General features: G+C 47.4%; 2 protein-coding genes across 3 annotated transcripts; one reads left to right on the plus strand and one right to left on the minus strand.

Annotated features, from left to right (window-relative positions):
- Positions 1-714: 714 nt before the first annotated feature.
- Positions 715-7,713, minus strand: GUCA1B (guanylate cyclase activator 1B). Its single transcript, XM_040616916.1, has 4 exons — positions 7,239-7,713; positions 4,987-5,136; positions 3,464-3,578; positions 715-2,846 (listed from the first exon to the last, which is right to left on the minus strand). The coding sequence occupies exons 1-4, from the start codon at positions 7,440-7,442 to the stop codon at positions 2,719-2,721; spliced, it is 597 nt and encodes a 198-aa protein (XP_040472850.1). The 5' UTR covers positions 7,443-7,713; the 3' UTR covers positions 715-2,718.
- Positions 7,714-11,910: 4,197 nt separating this feature from the next.
- On the plus strand, positions 11,911-19,439 carry IRF6 (interferon regulatory factor 6). Of its 2 annotated transcripts, none has more exons than XM_040616965.1 (8): positions 11,911-12,059; positions 15,295-15,471; positions 16,364-16,568; positions 17,018-17,140; positions 17,244-17,390; positions 17,611-18,003; positions 18,438-18,556; positions 18,865-19,439. In XM_040616965.1, exons 2-8 carry the CDS (start codon positions 15,298-15,300, stop codon positions 19,084-19,086), a joined length of 1,383 nt encoding a protein of 460 aa, XP_040472899.1. In that variant the 5' UTR covers positions 11,911-12,059; positions 15,295-15,297; the 3' UTR covers positions 19,087-19,439. The 2 variants fall into 2 exon arrangements, with proteins under 2 accessions (XP_040472899.1, XP_040472898.1); XM_040616964.1 differs by lacking the exon at positions 11,911-12,059 and adding an exon at positions 12,450-12,600.
- The last annotated feature ends 388 nt before the right edge of the window (positions 19,440-19,827 follow it).

The raw sequence follows: 19,827 nt of genomic DNA on the forward strand, positions 1-19,827 counted from the left end.
GTTTCCCAGTTTAGACCAAAAAGAAATCCGATCAGTCAAATCCAATTCTAGCTGGCCTGTAAGTCTGGAAAATGGATTATGCAAAATGCCTGGCAAACAGCTTGATGTGAATGTTGAACTGAGTTTGGGAAGAGATCAAAGCGTTTATACCTATGGATTTAAAAATAGGACTAAGACTAAAGCACTTTGTGATTTCTTGACAAAAGATTATGCATTCGATAAGAGGAACAATTTTCCACTGGGTTATGCCAGCACTCACACAAGCATTACCGGCCGTGTGCACCGCTGCCATCCTAGGTCTGCCCAGGCCAGGGGATGTGGAACCACCCGGCTGCCAAGTCCAACACTTGGAGCCCTAAATTCTTCAAGGTTCCCGTTTCAGTCCCAGCAGGGTTAAAACAGGGGCCACGTGACTGCAGCGCTGCCAGCTCACTTCATTCTATGCATCTAGAGAAATTATTTTTAACTATACACTTACCTTTTTTGTTGTCATTACATGTAAGTTAACCAGAAAGACTCCTTTCTGACTCCGCATCCACAATAGCAGCGTCATCTCTGCCTTACACTTGTCTCATCCAGGTTAGCTGTCACACCTCACAACTCCCTTTAATTCATTTACCTAAGTCTTAAAGGCTACAGTTTTGGTCAGACACTCAGGTGCTCACACAGGTCTTCACCTTCAAAGTGAAAAATAAATACTACAAAGCAGAATTGTAATAAATGATTCTTTATTAAATTCATGGTTACAAAATTTCTGCCAGCTGCCCAAGTGCTCAGTGTTAGGATGCCCTCTACCACCGCAGCAGAGGACTGCCGGCGCGGGGGGGACAGCCAGCTCCTTCCCCGCCTGATCTGACCAGCTGAACAGAACAAGAGAATTTCAAGCATTGAAGCAAACCTGCAGCATGCAGCTGTAGTAACTAAACATCCACTTAACAACCGTGTGAGAAGCAGAGTGTGTTAATGTTGGTTGAGATGCTGAAATTTAAGGAATTAGATACTTGTATCCTCCCATGAAAACATTTGTCCACAAGTTGGAAAAAAATCAGTAAAGTGAATATTTTCTTCCAGGGCCCCAATTCAGAAGTTAAGATTTTTCTTTCTGATCTCTGGCTGATAAACTATTGAATTAAACGAGCTTTAAACAGCTGCCTTACAGCATGAACTAGGAGTCTAATCAGTTCCTATAAGCAAGCATGTCACAAGCTAGTGTGTATTTACAGAGAACTCTTAGAAAGGTTATTTAGAAGTCGAAATGTATATGCATTTGAACTCTAGCACTGATTGTGCCTTATCCTGAATACTTCCTCTAGTTCCTGAATTTGAACATTGGTCAAATTGATGAGACCACAAACCAGCAAACTAATGAACTAATGAAAGATACTGCAGTCATAATTAAAGGCCACAAAAAAGGGATTGCAAATCTTTTCATGGGCATGACCTGGCCCCCTGGTCCCATGGGAAAATTAAAATAAAACAAACTCATGTTACTTCCCTGGGGAAATTTTTCTTGCAAATAAGCCAATACATTTAATAAAGGTGAGCCAAAATGTTGGTTCAACACAAAATCTCTTTCCAGATACACGTATATATGTAGGAATGTGGATTAGAATAGCAGAGCTCAGCCTAGAACCTGTGCAAATTTTATATCTATAGTTGGTGGCTAAATTAAGTCCAGTGTAAAACCACTGTACTGCTGCCGTAACTCCCTCAGATTTTCTGTCACTTGTTCCAGCCTGTGGTCCTGCCGATAAAGCCGTGCTAGTCCTCTTGTTACAGAGGCACCGCCGCGCAAAACCCTGCTCTTCCCTTCTCTCCCCTTCCACACAAAACTCCTCCCAGTGCAGTGACGGTCCTGGAGCTCCTGGAGCTCATTCAGTCTCCACAGGGCAGGAAAAGCTGTTCTAGAGTGATGGTTCAGTAAGAAACAGGGGCTCCAAAAAGGAGCAGAATCACACTTGTGCAAATCTGTCCTCTGAATGCGACTGTCAAGAAGTACAGTTTCCACTGCTGCTCACTGTTTGGAAATTGCATTTTTCCAGCCCCACAGAAACCCAGGTCTCTGAACAGGTACAAGGAGCAAACTCCGGTTCACACGGGGGAGATGCAAGGAGTTCCTGCTCCACCTGTCCAGCCCAAACATTAGGTTTTCCTCAGCTCTGTCTATTGTTTTGGCTATCGCTTATAATCCAATTCTCATTTTTGATAGTGATATGCTAGTGTTCAATAATTTTACATTAGTGTAGTCTACTAAACATGCATAAAGGCTGCCAGAGCACCTCTTCTGGTGTCTCTTTGGGTTTGATGTTGTTTGTATCTCTGCAGGCATGAGTGATGCAACTAGTCCGCACTGGAGACAGTACCACTGTGTCAGGATTTCTCACTTCCCCATCCAGCCTGTCATCAGAATAAAACCCTGCCCAGGATCCACTGCAGGAAGCCACGATAAGTTTGTTCCTTGGGGTGTAACCAAAAACCAGAGCTGGCAAACATGGTATTGTGTACACAGAAATAGTTATTCATGGGCCAAAAATAGTCTCTGGGTACCAGCAGTATGAAGCACATGGGTTTTAGATTGAGATATGGCTTCTTAAACCACTGACGTTTTCATCTGGGTGCTGAGATTGTAATAAAAAGGAAAGCCACTACCACCCTAGAGTAAGAGAGCCACAGCTGTAGTCAGCATCGGGTTTTCAGCTGTATCAAACCCCAATTTTCTCAAAACAAAGCACTCTTTCTTCTCTGCTCAGAGATCCATCCCCCAGGGTTTACATCCATTTGCAACATCTTCATCACCCACTTGTCTTTCCTGGCCCCATCAATGAACTCATCAAGAGATAACTGCCCTGTGGGTGAGATGAGGAGGACACAGGATGGGAAGACAAAACATGACAGATAAAAAGGTGGCAGGAAGTAAAAGCCATCTGAGTTTCAGAAAATATGCTAGTAAGACAAAAGTCAGGCTTCATTTCCCCATGCAGGGGAAGGCCAGCTAGCTGCGAGACAAACCACCGCGCTGTAACCCAACGCATTCACACCTGCCCTGTCCGTGGGCTAACATGGAACGGGGCAGTAGCTTGCACATGCTCCTCCAGGACGATTGCAAGTCTGATCCTGCATGCTCCAGTTCAACTGGAGCCACTGTCTTTGCTCAGGCTAGTTGGGCTGGGCCTGGGACCAGTGCTCTGGCTACTGGGGCTTTCAGAGGATGAGAACGGTGTGGCAAAATCCCGACAGAACAGTGACCCCTCTGCACTTTACATTAAAATAGCAATGAAAACTATTTCGTCCTGCAGCACCAAGTTTCTCTTGATTCTAACAAACAGACCAGAACCAAACCCAACGTGTCTAACATGACTAACAATGCTGAGTGACTTCTCGATAGATAGCCCTGATTAAAGCTAGCCTGCCCAGCACAGATAACTCCTCATTACGCATGAATGCGATCTGAGTCGTCACTTACCATCCCCGTTCTCATCCACTAACTGAAATATCCTGTCCACCACCTCCTCCGGCGTGAGCAACGGGGTCCTCTCCTCCACCTCTGACCGACACACTTTCTTCAGCTTGTAGATAGACTGAAAAGAAGTCCACAGATTAAGAGAAGGGCTGGAAAATGAGAAGCAGTGAACTCCATTATCTTCCCAATAGCGTAAAGGTCTCTCACACTGGCTGCGGTTTTAACCTTTCTAGAAAGGTCTGCCACTCAGCAGCCTCAGACCTGTAATGAAACCTCCAACCTTACGCTCACACACACCGCAGATTATTTCATTTGCTCTTTGAAGCTGCTGTCCTCCTGTTTTCCCTACGCATATTGGTGAGACCTCAGGGTTCCTTTGCAAAGAGAGTTTCAAAAAACGGGAAAATCATCTGACATTTGAGAGTGATTTTTTCCCTGACATCTGAGGCCAGGCACATCTGGACTTACCCAGCCCTCTCTCCCAGGGAACTTGTGGCCCAGCTGCAAGATCAAACCTGTATTAGCACATATTTTGAACCATAGTTTCTGTTCCACTTTGTCACTGGAAAGGGGAAGATTTTATCTATTCCTCCCATGACAACCACCTGTTCATTATTAACTTTACTCCTTAGGCTGACAGGTTTTGTCTGAAGTCTTCCCAGAAAGGGGATTAGCGAGGGCCTAACACAGCTCCGGCCAATTCCTTGCTGACCTCAAAACTATAATTGAGCTTCCCCAGATGCTCCCACACCGCTGCTGGTGCTGCAGGTAACAGGCTGGTCAGACTTCCCAGTCTGTGAAAAAGGAATCTGTGGAAAGCAGGCCCTTCCTGATGTGTCCTTGACATTGCATTTCACCCAAGATCCTAAAACGTTTGATAAGCATTAAGCCTCACAAGCACTGCTGTGTGAGGGTAACGGCACCTGTGGTGCAGGGGTGGTCCAGCACCACCGCCAGGGTATTCACCTGCAGTGACACCCGGGTGCCCTGTGTCTGGCTGTCTGCTAAGCCCCATGCCTCCCCCCCACACACACACAGTCACTAATCAAAGCTAAGCACAGAACGTGGCAGAAACCCAGAAAGGAACAATTACAGAAGGGGGTTCTGTACTAATTTGTGCCTCTCAGTGCATTCTCAGCAGCTCCTTGGGCAGGAAACTTGGCTCCTGTAAGGGACACGGGGCGAAACCCTCTTCCACTGGCCAGTGCCACGCATCTTGCTGTAAGACGGTGGAACGGGAAGGCAGTGCAGAGACACAGGAGCTCCACAGCAGCACCCAGGTGCTGCACTTCTGGACAGCTTCAGCAGCAGCAGGGGCCAGGCTGGCCACAGGGGGTATAACTGATCCCTCAGCCACACCATCGGGCTCCAAACCACTGAACCCTTTCACCGAGGTCAGGCATTTTCACTTCATCACTCCCCACAGCTGCCTTGAAACCTAATTATCACCAAACCCATATAACATCATTACATTGCCAAAGAACAGTGATTGCTTAAAAAAAAGTGATTAGGCAATGCCTACTTACCTCAACAATTTCCAGCAGCTCAGGTTTATCTATGCAACCGTTCCCATCCTTGTCATATACTTTGAATGTCCACCTCAGCTTGTGTTCCAGTTTTCCTCGTAAAACAAGATTCAAGGCCGCTACATATTCCAGGAAATCGATGGTATTATCCTGTCGAAACAGAAAAGCAGCAGCTGAATGACACTTAACTGGGTATGGCTGATAGAAAACTGCTTACAAAACCTGGAGAAAAACTGCCAAAAAGATAACCCCTGGGACAGCTATTTATTTATATAATCACTTTGCAGAAGAGTTGTGCCAGCCCAGGCCATCAGCAAGCACAGCCGTACCCCTCCGCACCCAGGATGAGCCACGAGGAGCGTGACAGTGGAGAGCAAAGCAATCCTCCTGCAGTGCAGTAAGGGGGGACACCCACCAGGACCCCAGGAGTGAGCAATTTAAACACCCCAAGACAAGACAGATTACATGGAGGATGGGGAGGCGGATGAGGACCAGTGCAGGAGGTGTTGACTTTTTGGGAAGGGATTGCCGTTCTCAATGTTCTCAATGACCACAGCTGCTTCATTGCGGAGACCGACACCCAGCCATTACCCCTTCCTTCCATCCTTCCCTCTCGTTTGATCTTGAGTCACCAGAGCAAGACTATGACAATGAAAGGTCACCGTTCAGGATGGAGCAACAATGATACCCACAATAAAAGCTTCACATCGAGTGCTCATCCTCCTCAAAACCCAGAGGTGGCGGGGAAGCAGGGCTCCTCGGCAGCCTCCAGCAGATGGCCGGCATGCAGATCAGCAGCACCCCAGGGCTCAGCCCCGTCCTCATCCCCGTACCCCCTCTCAGCCTTCCCACCCAGTTAACAGAACCCTCTGGAGGATCTGGACTGTTCATCCCCCCCCGCAGGCTCTGCTGGGGGCACCAAAACCTCCGCCAGTTACTGCAAGTGAAAACTGGTGCTCCTGGGCTGTGGAGGCCAGCAAGCATAACAAGGCAAACAGAGAATTGTTTGTGTTTTCTTACCATATTCCTAATGATCCTTTAGATTGTTGAGTCCTGCTCAACTGATTATATACCATGGGCATATTTAAGCAAAAGCATGAACCCAGGACTAATTTAGCGTTCCTAATAAATGCAAGTACCAGCATCCCTTGAAAACAGATTTTCAGCCTTACTAGGCAACCCTATAAACTAGGAACGGGACTTTGCTTTTTATGTGTACCATTTGCTCTGCAACCCTTTCTGAACAGCTTTCAGAACTGAATTTGGACCTGGACTTTGAGGTTTTTGCAGGAATTTGGGTTTTGCCAGCTTCAGATTCTGAGACAAGTCTGACCTGCCCATGCCTTCCATAGCTTCTTTATCCTCTCCCCAAAAATTACTTTTGTTGTTACCTCAGTGTGACTTTGCCTCTTGTTTTAAAGGAAGCTTAAGGGAAATTGGTATATCCGAGATGACAGACTTGTCTCCTCTTTTCCCATCTTGATACACAGCAACAAATAACCCTGTATTTTGAATATGATCAAGACCTTCAGGAAAAAAAAAAAACCCAAACCTGAACTGTTCGGCCAGCGTTGCTTAGCCATTTCAAGATGAGAAAGGCAACCGTATCACATTTCTTTTGAGTATCTAAAATATCGCTGGTTAGTATCACGCTGTCTTTTGCAGCAGCACATGGGTATGCATGAACTGCTACTAAACCAGAAAGCCCACTTTTCCCAGGTGTCTAATGACAAATACAGCAAAGGGAATCAAAACCAGAATGTCTGAATTGTTCAGCATTCCTTTGCTTTTGATCAGCTAAAATCAATATTTTGTTACCTGCCACCTATTCATACTGTATATATGCTTCCTTCAATGTATAGCAAGCCTGAATAGGACTTTTCTCCACTATAATTCCCTCTTTATCATAACAGATAAATATTTTTTTCCATGTAGCAACTTTGGCTATTTGAGGACCTTTCAACAATACAGTCTCAAAATGTAACTGCCTAAATGTCAACCTTTTAATCCCTCCTTAGTCCCTTAAGGGTACATTCTGTCTTTAATTTGCGTACAGACCTATGGGAAGGTAAATCCATACCAGCCCGCACAGTAGTGCAGCATGTGCTCCTTCTGCCCCAGCAGATCCATCCCCCTTGCCTTAGTCTCATGAAGCATGGCAACAATGGTGAGAACTGCACCAAACCACATCCAAATTACAGAAAATGTGCAAACTATGAGACAAATAATTGTAAAAACCCTTCACCACTTACCCCGTTCTTATCAAAAGCTCTGAACATGTTTTCAATATACTCTGCTGCTTCACGGTTATCCTGGACCCCGAAGAACTGCTTGAATTCGTGCATGAAGAGGGTCCCGCTAGGACATTCAACCACAAATTTCTTATACCATTCCTGCAGTTCTGCAACATCAATCTCCGTCTGCTCCCCTTCGGCGTTGGTGAACTGCTGTCCCATTTTGCTCCGTAAAGCAAGATTAAAAAAAGAAGGAGCAAAAGGAAAACGCTGCCAAAGTCCTTTGCTTGTACGGTCCTTTTATCACCTTTAGGGTTTTTTGTTCTTTTTCTTCTCCCTGTCTTGTTCCTTTATTTGATGCCAATATTGTGTCTTGCTATTTCACCTTTTTGTGTGTGTTTTATTTTCTTCTTCCTCTTTCTCTCCTGCAGTTTTCACCACCACGGTCTTGTGTGCTCACTTGGTGATTGTAGAATTGCTTCTCTGCATTAGGGCAGTATAACATGTGGCATCAGGCATGTATAAAAATAGCTAAGATCATTAGGAGATTCTCACCGACGAGTCAGAGACCTTCAGGTGTTCTGAGCTGTGCCCTATTTAGGAGCAGATCCCAGAGGCTCAGGGTCCTCCAGCACTTTAATGCCTTCATAACAAAGAAAATGGGAGCCAGTCTTCCCTTTACACATGACTTATAACCCCATTCACTTTACTGTAGTATTTCTAGAAAACAAAAAGGGATTGTAAGCAAACTTCCCTAACATTAGTTTTTTTGATACCAGCATGTATCACCTGCTTGTGGGGGATACCCAATGTTTCAGTGAAATAGGATGGAGTAACAAACAACAATTGCAGAGAGCAAACCCTAAAAAAAATAAGACAAATCAAGTAACACTGCTCACATGAAAAAAAGCTGCTGATGCATAAAGTTAATTGAACACCTACTATAGGCTTCACTCTGTACAGATCAGGAGAACCAGTAAATACACAGAGACAAATATGCACATTTCTCTCATTTCACAATTCATTCTTAAAACTCCCAGGAGCAACAGGAACATTTTATTGCCTGATATTTTATTTAAGTGTGGACTTTTCCTTTTCCCCTTCCCTCTCTTGTGCTTTTATCTGCTGAAATACACTTCCTGCTTACTCTTACCACGTCTGTTGCAGGTACAACATACAACTACCCCAGCCTCTTTCTGTGCTGCAGCCGCTCCCCCCAGCCTGGCAGCACAGCTCACAGCCACCCGCAGCCAGAGATCAAGCCCCCCCTCGCTCCGTGCAGCCTCCTGCTCTTCTTTCCTTTCCTCACTGGAGCCACCAGCTTTTATCCGTATCACACGCTGTGTTCTGCATCCAGCCATTATTTGTGTCAGCCAGAAAGCAATGACCTGTAGGTATAAACGTGTTTGAGCCAGCCCGGCATCCAGGTGGGATTCCTCTTTTAAGAGGATTGGGGTAGTATTGATAGGAAACAATAGATTCCCTATTATAGCAGTGCTAAGGCCCAGAAGGATTTAAACTGTTCACTTTTTTTGGATTTCTTTTTTTCCCCCTGCTACTTTAGAATAGAAGAGTTTCTCAGGTGGAAAAACACTGGCTAGGAATCAGTCTAAAATTTGATACTACAGAACAGTGCGGCAATTCATATCCTCCTGTAAGAACAGGGTTTGCTCTGAATCTACTCATACCTGTAAGTAACCCATCAGAGGTACTACATGTACATACAGACTTGCAGCAGTATGGTATAACTTTGTACTTCTGTGCATAAGGGTACCCAGGCAATGCATGGCTTCGCTCTTAAGAGTCTTAAGCAAGAAGAGGCTATAAGCAGTACAGCAGCAAGATGAAGATGGGTGGCAAGGACCAGAGGGGTTGCTAAAAAGCTTAAAACTGCTCTCTTTCAACAAAATGGTGTATTTTAACCTAATAATGTAGAGGAATCCTGTTTGCATATCTTTGTGCCTAGAAGAATGCAACACAATTAGTAAACTCAGCCCGTCCTTTTGTAGATGCTTTAGCCCCTGGCTCCAGGATCACTTGTCTGCAGCAGAGCAGCTTGAGGTCTGGCTCGTCAGAAAAAGTTATATGGGATCTGTCCCCCAGCATTTGTCTCTTCGCTAGACCTACGCGCAAGAAGTCTTTAGCAGCCACAGTCAGTGGTACTTATATGATACTTCTGTTGCATTCTCCGTTTCCCCATGCTCAGTCACCATATACCAGGTAAAGAAATAGCTTTTTCCTTCAACCCTATTTCTTGAATCATCTCTGCTAGCATCAGGTGAGGGCATGGGTTTTCTTTAAAGCAGCAGAGGTGCTGCTGCCGGGACAGGGGTGCAGAGGGCTCATCGTGCTTTTGCCTGGGGCACAGTGGGGAGCTTTGCACGCGCTGGTGTGAAGCCTTCCACCATTTTGTGCTGCCCTCCTGCACCGAGGCTGCACGCTGGAATGCGAGTGCCGAGAGCAGCAAGACTCCACATGCCCAGGACATTGTCTTGCCTCATTGCATAATTTTGTTTTGCCTTATGGGAACTTAGCGATCTGTTCCCAGGAGAGAAAATGGTTCCCCTTTGTTTTGATGACTACTGCCTTTTCCAGGAGGAACAAAGGGCTGTGAGAGACCTGGGTTACAAAGCCTAGCCCCTGCTATTGCAGGTATCATGACATACAATCATGTTGATAAAAGTACTGATGTTAATTTGGCACTGAAATAGAGTAAATCCTATAGCTCCTGGTATGAAAATTCCTCTGCCTATACTCTCATTGTCCCAAGTGTGTTCTCTGCAGACTGTACTGAAAGAGCTGCTGTCTCTCAGCCAGCATGATGTCACTTTATGAAGTATTGTTTATCAGCCAAAGGATTTCTTCATTTGATTTGGAAACAAGATGCAGATACAGGTAAACATAAGCAGACAGAACTAAAAAGAAATAGAATGCTTCCTAGAAAACGCTGCAATAAAGAGGTTGGTGCTATTTGGCTGCCTGAAGGGTTAGGATCAATCCTCTATACTTCAGAGTGAACACTTTGGATGATCAGCTGCAAAAGGTAACATCTGATTACATGTCCTGCCCAGCGAGCCATCCCTAGATTATCACCTATACAGCTCAAAAGCTGCAGAGTTTCACAGCCAAGAGCATGGAAAAAGACAACTTACTTCCCGTCAGTTCACTAACCCAACACGCTGCCACATGCTTCGGCAGAGGCTGGTAGAAACTCAAGAAAAAAAAAAACCACCAAACCCTGCAGAGAGCTGGGAAGACTCATTTGTTTGGCATCTGCGTTACCACTCGGTGGAGGCAGCGGAGGCTGTAACAAAGGCTGCAGGGTGCAGGTGGACGCAGCTGCCCGGCCTGAAAGGACCAACTTAGTGAAACTGGAGGCAAGGCGAGCTCATTCGCCCACGCCAGAGCAGCTCTCGCCTCGTTTTGCCACATTGCTCCATTATTTTAAATACTCCAGCCCTGACCTGCCCTAAGACCCCTCTCGGCGGCTTGGGCAATCTCAAGTGACCTTACAGCAGGCCAAGAAAGAGCAAAGCTGTGCCCAGGGCTGGTCCCAGCCCTCTGACAGCCCAAGGCATGCGGGTGAGTGTGCAGCATCACTGCTGGTGTCTGCTTCCAGCGCTCCCCGAGCACCAGACCACAAAGAAAGCAAACCTGAAGCATCCTTAAATTTACCCACAGACAGCAGGAATGCAGGGAGGATGAGCGGCAACTTTTGTGCTGACCCATCTGAGAGATCAAAGATCCCTCATACTTTGGCCAGAAGCTCAGCCCAACAGCTCTGTCTCTTCCCAGTTGCTCACCGAATTGGCTGGACCGTTGCATGTTTTTATACAGCAGGAACAATGATGTGGTAGAAGCTATTAGAGGAGCTCCTGCTCCTTGTTTTGCATGCAAAAATGGTCTGGTATAACTGAGCAAATGCAGCTAAAGCCCACCACGGCCGTGCTACCCCAAAAAGGGTAACCTTAGAGTGTCACCTACTGCCTTTTGCTTATTGCCAGAAAGATTTTACTACATGCAAACTCCTGGTAAAGCGTTACCGCGGGGCAGCTGTATTTCAGTGATGAATGAAGCTTGAAGTATCTGCCTTGCACCTGGCACCTTGCAAGGCAAACTTTCCAAGAAAAATGCCGAATTAACGTTGTCTTTGTGGGTGAAGATTTTCAAAATGTTGTATAGTTCTGAAGCCTTGGCACAGGATTGAGCTTCGGATGCGAGTCAGCTTTTCCCAAATGGGGACGCAGCACCATCCCTAGTGTTCATGATGGGAAGAAGGGAAATTCCCACTGGCTTTTTCCGGTTCATTGAAACCGAACAGTAAAGTATCGTATGATCTCTTGAATCCAAGATTCACCGCTGAGTCACGGCTCTCCACCTACGAGAAAAAGCAATGAGACCTGCGGACGGCGGTAGGGGGCTGCAGCCCGGCCGAGGGGCCACGCCGCGGAGCCCCCCCGCAGCCGCCCGTGGGGCTGGCGGCACGAAGGGGGCTTTAACACTTTCCTGAGGCAACCCCGCCGGTCCCAGCCGACTTGAGCGTTTGCTCTTCGCTCCGCGCTGGGCCAAGCACCCTTCGAGCCGCGACCCCCGGCCCTAGCGCTGCGCAGGGGGCGGGCGGGGCGGGGCGAGGGGCGGGGCGAGCGGCGGGGCGGGGCGGGGCGAGCGGCGGGGCGGGGCGGGGCGGGCGGCGCGGCTGCGCCCGGCGCACCTGGGCAGGTGAGGGCGGGCGGTGAGAGTCGCGGCCCCGCTCCCCGCCGCTGCGCCCACGCGTGGGCCCCGCTGGGCGGCACGGACACCCCCCCCACCCGCGGAGCCGGCCCCCTGCTCGCCGGAGCGGTGAGTTGCTGTGGGGTCGCGGTGCTCGGTGGGGACCGGCCCCGCCCGGCGATGGTGCGTCCTCCGTGGGGCTGGGGGGGGCGCTGGGAGACGCGTGGGGCGGCGGGGCCCCGGCGTGCGGGACGGGCGGGTGTCCGTGGGAGGGGGCGCGGCTCGGGGCCGCAGCGCGGGGCGGGGGGTCCGCAGGCAGCCGGGGGGAGCGAAACCCGCTGAAAATGCTGATTTATTGCTCCATTCCCGCTCCGCGCCCGCGGCTTGGGCCGGGTTAGCCCAAGGCTACGTCTTTCAAGTTGGCGTAAACCCAGGCCTAAAGTTACGGGAGGGTGAGATTTGCGCCCCCCCCCCGCCCCCCCCGCCCCGGTCACCCACGGGTGCTTTCGGACCCCACCCCAGGACCCCCGTTACCGCTCACGGCTCCGGCCCTTCCAGCCTGCAGCGCCGGGCTGGGGCTGGGGGCGCTGGGCAGGGAGCACGGCGGGCCGCGGGAGAGGTGATGTACGGAACCCCAAAGCGTGGGAGCTGTAGGTTCCGCTGTGGGGGGGTAAGCGTCGGACACCGGGATGAAAACCCAGCCTGTTTCTCTGTAGGAAGGCTAATAAGGGTTGAGCTGCTTGTCTTTGAAAATAACGCATACATATCCGTGAAAGGTGGGATAATGTAATCAAAGATAACAAGCACAGAATGAGGTCTGTGGCATCGCAGCAATGGACCTGGAGAAGACCCCATCCTCCTTTAGGGGCTTGAGCAGCGTGGAGCAGGAGCACTGCATGCACCCAGGCGGAGGGTGAAAAATATCTGTGGAGGAAGCCTGAGACAGGCTGCCGGTCACGTTTTCCTGCTGTGCCTGTGTCTTGTTAACCTGGTTGGCACCGTGCTGGAGCCCCGAGAGTCACCACCGGTCACCGGGGATGCCCCTGACCTTGGCCACTCGGTGAGGTGGCTGCAGCGTGCCTGCTTGGTCCCGAGTTCGCTTGAGTTGTTCTTGGGGTCATCATCTTGCCTCCAAGGAAAAACGTCTCAGTTATAATAACTGGGGTGCAGGGAATAATTACATTACTGACTAGAGATGCATTAGCAGCAGAGGGGGTGCTAATTACACCGCCACCCCCCAGCCAATTTGAGTGGGAATGAAGCAAACTGGGTATGTGCACTGATGGGTGTTGAGTGAGGGCCAAGGTTCCCTTGGCGAATCCAACTCGTGGTGTGATGACGTTCCCTGAGCTCACCCTTGCAGCTCTCTGAGCGGGACCAGCCTCTGGCATTCATGGATCCCACCGGATCGAAGTTGAAGGTTGTAGGAGGCTGACTCACCGTCTGAGCTGAGCAATGGGATTCAAGTTGATTTGCTCTTGGTTATTGTGTCAACAAGTCTGTGGTGATAAAAGGCCATAAAGCATTGTAATGTCACGTATTGACAGATGCTGTCTGTGATCCTGCCTGTGATCCAAGGGACAATTCAAACCTCGTATGGCAGCACCAGCACACCTTCCATGTGACTGAATTTGTTTTGGTTGATGAGAGGCATGAATTTTCCTCCTTGGTGTGTGGGTTTGAATTTATTCCTGGTCTGGCAAATGTGTTGTACACAGAGTACGTTAGTAGAAGAAGAGGGGACTGCTTGGAAAGTTAAGTGTAAAAGAGATTGTGGAAGGAAGCTTTAGTTAGGATTTCTTCATTATGATGAGAAGTCACTTTTTTTTTTTTTTTTTCTTTTCTTCCTTTACAAGGAAAATCGATACCTGGTTTTGGTCTCAATTATAAGTCTGGGATTAACCTGGACTTCGTGTCTTTGCAAAAACACTACTGAAAGTTTGATTCTGGTAGCATTTTCAACATGGATAACTAATACAGCAGAGCTTCAGAAACACAAAAATAATTTTGACAGTTGCTTTCTGATCCTTTGCAGTTCCTGGGAAGCAGTCTGCTAATGTGCGCAGGTCCTTGCTGAAGCACGTTTTCCAACTATTATTAAAAGATGATTTGCAATTGAATCTAAACTTTTTCTTTGCTTAACAGCTAAAGTAAGTTTTGTTAGATTAATTTTGTATGAACACTTGCAACTGAATGGGATCTGCAGGTATTTGAACAAATAAAATCTGTTCCTAGACTAGTTCTTGGATAGGGTTTTTTAATCTTCTCTATCTCTGCTACTAGACACATTTTGCAACTCCTACAGCAGTATTCAGGGCTTATGGCAAAGGTTTTACTTATCCTGTCACTGCTTTATTAATGGGAATATTTCTAATTTCTCACATCTGTTTCAAGATTTGCAAATGAATATGGGAGATAAACCTTCTAAGCACACATGTAGCATAAAAGTTCCCTCCCAACATCTAAAGATACCAAATGCTCCCTCTTCTTGCAGAGGGACAGTCGTTAATTTTGTTTGTTGGCTTTGTATCTGTTCTGCACAAGAAAAATATTGTTGGTTGGCTGCAAATGTAGTAGCAACAAAGGGCTACTTAAGAACAGATTTGATCAGTTAACTACTACAGCACTTTTTTAAAAAAAACCAGAAACCTAAACCTTAAGTCATCATCACTTGATTTTTAGCACAAGTGCTGGCAGACTTGCAGTTACTGTCCTTCTGGATAAACATCCTGGTTATTATGGGTCAGCAATGTTTGTGAATTATGATACTGCATTCAGAGCATTCATGAAAAAGTCACAAACTGACTCTGAGGCACACTTGTCTGATAAAACAGGCCCCTCCGCTTCAGCCTGATGCTTCCACCTTTACCTCCGCTGGGGCACATTAGTTTTTCCCTCCTCGATGCAGGTGTGACACACTGGAGGAGAGCAGGATCAGATAGGCCCTTCGCTAAGGTGTACGTGGAGGCTTTTGAAATTCTGCTGCCTGTTCTTGCTGTGGCTTGTTTGTGGCTTTATCTCCTGTGCAGCCTTCACAGCTCAGGTTTGATCGGGGCTCGCCCTCCGCGCACCCAGTTAACACAAATAATGCGCCGTCTCTGCTTACCTGGAATATTTAATAATGAGTTGTTGTTCTTGTAACAGTTATGTTCCCCGTTTAGTGATGCGTTTGTAATGCCTCCCGTCAGAAGAGTCATCTAGCTGGATCTGAATGAGCCGTTTCAGTGTGCAGTAACATAACAAACAATAGCAGTAACACAGCATAGGGTCCTTTTTCATTAAATTACTTTCTTTTTTTTTTTAAAGCATATGAGTCTCAACTAACTTTTAGCAGTTGGTCTAGTATTATCCCTGTCTTTTGCAGACGATGGCGTTACATCCGCGAAGAGTTCGCTTGAAGCCGTGGCTGGTAGCCCAGGTGGATAGCGGTATGTATCCTGGCCTCATCTGGCTAAACCGAGAAGCGAAGCGGTTTCAGATCCCCTGGAAGCATGCGACTCGGCACAGCCCGCAGCACGAGGAGGAGAACACCATCTTCAAGGTGAGGGAGGGGAAGGCTTGGATATATCATGGTTCTTAAACAGAGACAATGGGCTGAATTGTTGGCCCAGGAGCTGGACAGGCATCTCAGTAGCTCTTTCCAGGCACATTTTGTCCTATTTCTTTGACCTCAGAAAAGCCACTTTGTGCACCTGGATCCAGACTTGGCACAGCCTGAGACGGTGTTGAGTTCTTTAACTCTTTCCAACCACCAAAGGCCAGACCATGTCTGATTGCCTAGGCTCTGGAAGATTACTGCTGTTTACTTCATCTGCTTGGTTTAGGATGTGGTAGCTGGCTTGTTCTTACCAGCAAACCATTAAGTACTGTTAGATAAATCTTGAGATGCCCACCACAAACTGTTAGTACTCATCACTGCAGTCCCTAATAGTCTCATCCCAAGGGATTCATTATAACTCCTGCACTCCTTGGAGGAATTTCTGACCTCTGCCTTGGAGGGATCTTGGACCAATAGTCCGATTGTGGGGTGAGAGAGGGAGAGGCCAGCTGGGTGTCTGTGGCTGCTCTTCCACTCCATTTTAACCAAGCCCATTCCTCCTGCGCAGAGTGTAGCTCACTGTCGAAAATGACTTTTGGTTTTGGACCTGAGACACCTAGAAAAACTCAGTGCACAATCTAGTACAATTTATACTTTCTTAACTTGTATGAAGATGCACATTCAGAATGGCTAATGGTTTTGAAAATTTGGATTTACATCTTCTTTCTCCCCTTTAATGGGAAAAATTATTAAAGTGGGAATTGTTATCAGAAGAGCTATAGTTAAGACTTCTGCAAGAGAAGAATTTTACATTGAATTTGTCTGAAAATTTGATTTCTGATAAAAGCTGCTCTGTTGAGAGGGCTGGACTGAGCACAGTGTACTTTGTCCCCAGGCATGGGCTGTGGAAACGGGAAAGTACCAGGAAGGAGTCGATGAGCCAGACCCTGCAAAGTGGAAAGCCCAGCTTCGATGTGCTCTTAACAAAAGCCGGGAATTTAATTTGATGTATGATGGCACCAAGGAGGTGCCCATGAATCCTATTAAAATTTATGAAGTGTGCGATATCCCGCAGTCCCAGGGATCAATCATTAATCCAGGTGAGGGCCTTGCTGACACAGGGCTGGTTACTGAGCAGGCATCTGTCCAATGCAAGTTCCTTTCCCTCTGTGGCATTAACTCTCAAGCTGCCTGTGCGTGCAGCAGAAAGCAGCTGCCATGCGTAAGCCCGGTTGTACTTAAACTAAGAGGACTTTGAACCACATCGTACCTGTACTAAAATTATTAAAGCTGTACATGGTTGCATGTTTTCTGCTGAACGGTCCAATATTGGCAACAGTTTGCCTGTATCCTTAGCTTTCCACAGTTATGTATTAAACTGAAAATAGTATGTTGTACAGATCAGATTTTCCCTTTTTTTACTTATTTGGAAAATACACAAATAAATTCCCAGTATTGTGCAGAGCCAATGTGAGGATTACATTACTTGTTCAAGAAATGCATCGCAGTGTTACACACTGACTACCCACAAGAACGTGCTTGTTTGCAGGTTCCACTGGCTCAGCTCCATGGGATGAAAAGGATAATGATCTTGATGATGAAGAGGAGGAAGAACTGAATCAATCTCAGCATGTCCCTATTCAAGAGACGTTTCCATTTCTTAATATCAATGGTTGGTGGTGTAGACTAATGTGTTAGTGAAGGTATTTGCTTGTAAATTGGTGCGTGCTTGAAATAAAATCTCGGTTTATTGGAGAACTGTTTCCTTTTTGTAGATTCTCCAATGGCTCCAGCCAGTGCAGAAAACTGCAGCCCTGAAGCTGTGTGGCCAAAGAATGAACCTCTAGATATGGAAATGCCCCCAACTGCACTGCAGCATGACTTCTTCAGCAGCCCTGAGCTCTGGATCAGCTCTCTGCCAAGTATGTATATGGATTTATAGTGCTTCCATCATCACACTTTAAAAAAAGACGACTTTTTTTTTTTTTTTCCTTTTTACCTGTGGGTCTTTGCTTGTTAACATGGAGAATTGTGTATAGTTTAAACATCCCCTGGTGTAACATAAATTCTGTGGTGTGTCTCTGCTGCTGATGCAGCACATGCAAAGGTCCAGGAAAGCCAGCCTGACAATTTCTCTCTCAGTGACAGACCTAGAAATCAAGTTTGAATATCGAGGAAAGGAGACCGGAGCGACGACGACTGTAAGCAACCCGCAGGGATGCAGACTTTTCTATGGAGAGCTGGGTCCTATGCCAGACCAGGAAGAGCTCTTTGGGCCTATTAGTTTGGAGCAAGTAAAGTTTCCAGGAACAGAGCAAATCACCAATGAAAGGCAGAAGATCTTCACAAGTCGGCTGCTGGATGTTATGGACAGGGGACTGATCCTGGAGGTCAGTGGCCATGCCATCTATGCAGTCCGCCTCTGCCAGTGCAAGGTGTACTGGTCTGGTCCCTGTGCGCCTTCCTCCACCACACCAAATTTGATCGAGAGGCAAAAGAAAGTCAAACTCTTCTGTCTGGAAACTTTTCTAAGCGGTAGGTAACTTCTGCTTTTGGAAGATAGCTTTGGATACTGGCCTGGGCACTTGGCACTGTTGTTAAGGGTGGTTTGCACTGGGGCTCAGCCTGGATGCACGAATCTGTTTGCTCGTGTGTGTGTGACAGCACTTCCCTGACTCCAGCGGACCATGGAGCAGGTGCACATCAGAAGAAAATGAACTTACACTCATTTAATGCTCTGCAAAACATTGGAGGATGTTGATTTTAAAGAAAGCTCCTCTGGGTGCAAGAAGTAAACTGTAATTGCATATGTACAGCATAATGTTGTGCATACAATTGTGTGTGAGAGGTGGCTCTGACAAGGAACGGTGTGTAGGTAAGACCTGGGATGATACAAGGGGGTGGGAGATGATACAACGTCTTTCTAGTGGAAAGAGGACAACTCTGCAGCATTCTGCTTTTCTTCCTAGAGCTGATTGCCCATCAGAAAGGACAAATTGAGAAACAGCCACCATACGAGATATACTTCTGTTTTGGAGAAGAATGGCCTGACGGAAAGCCCAGGGAGAGGAAGCTGATTGTGGTTCAGGTAGGAACTGAGGCTGGGAAGTGACACTGTGAAGCAAGGCTGGGGCTGGTGCGTTGGCCCTGGATTGGTGCCCACGGATACCTGAGACCTGTTCTTTTCTGTTGTGGTTACTGACACCAGGAAACCCCAGTAAGGCTGGTGGGTTTTGTCACAGCAAATACAAATGCTACGTGCACCGAATAGCATCAGTCTGTGATGTGCTCTAGGTTCTTGTGGGAGCCGTCCCCTGCATCCAGGGGATTCCTGCAAAATAACAGGAATATACTGCGTGACCGTTAGGCTAAAACAAATGGCTTCTTCCTGAACAGGTCATTCCAGTTGTGGCCCGGATGATCTACGAAATGTTTTCTGGTGACTTCACACGCTCCTTTGACAGTGGCAGTGTGCGACTCCAGATCTCTACTCCTGACATCAAGGACAACATCGTGGCTCACCTGAAGCAGCTGTACCGGCTGCTGCAGAACCATCAGGAGGGGTGGCCCATGCAGGCCCCCGCCATGCACATGGCGCAGCCGCTCCCAGCACAGTGACAGGCGCTTGGCTTTGCCCTGTGGTTTCTTAGGTTGTACATACAGAAAAGTATTTCCTAACGAGTGCCTTGCCTAAATCTGAATAAAAAGCTGTAGATCTGGTCATCTAATTAAATTTCAGCAGTCTTATGGTGCTTTTGTTTTGGAAGTGTTCAAAACAGAGGGGATTACAGAAGTCCTCTGGCTCCGCCACTGCTTTCAGCTGTTTGCTTAAGCAATTGATATGTATAAATTAGATTTTCAATTCTGTAATATTTTTTTAATCCACTATCGATACATTGTATATAAGTACTGGATCATTAGAGGGGAAAAAAATAATGATCTGTGCTCTATTAAAACCGCCTGGAGAAGAACACCTTTGTCTAGCTTTATTCTCTCTTTAACTGGTCTGTAGCTGCCGGCTGGGAGGCTGACACTTCTTCCAGTGTGCTTATTTTATAGAAATGTCTGTGTACACACATATATACTTAAAAAAGCCCAGCTCTGTACGGTCTGAGAAGCCACCTGATGCTGGAAGCTCGCTAATAGTGCAGCTCTGAGAGCTGGGAGATGGCGCTGGGCTGTGCCCCGCCGTGCCTCGTCGCTTCTCCAAGCTCTGGCTTAAGTGGTGGCAGCGGCCTGGTCCCACACCGCGCTGGCCTTGTCACAGAGGCCGCAGGGGCCCGGGGCTGCCCAGGGCGGGCGGCTCGGCCAGGGCCCAGGCCCGTCCGAGGAGACCTAGGCCCGGGCGGAGCGGAGCGG

This window comes from Falco naumanni, chromosome 17, assembly GCF_017639655.2.
Source record: "Falco naumanni isolate bFalNau1 chromosome 17, bFalNau1.pat, whole genome shotgun sequence".
Classification (NCBI taxonomy): domain Eukaryota; kingdom Metazoa; phylum Chordata; class Aves; order Falconiformes; family Falconidae; genus Falco; species Falco naumanni.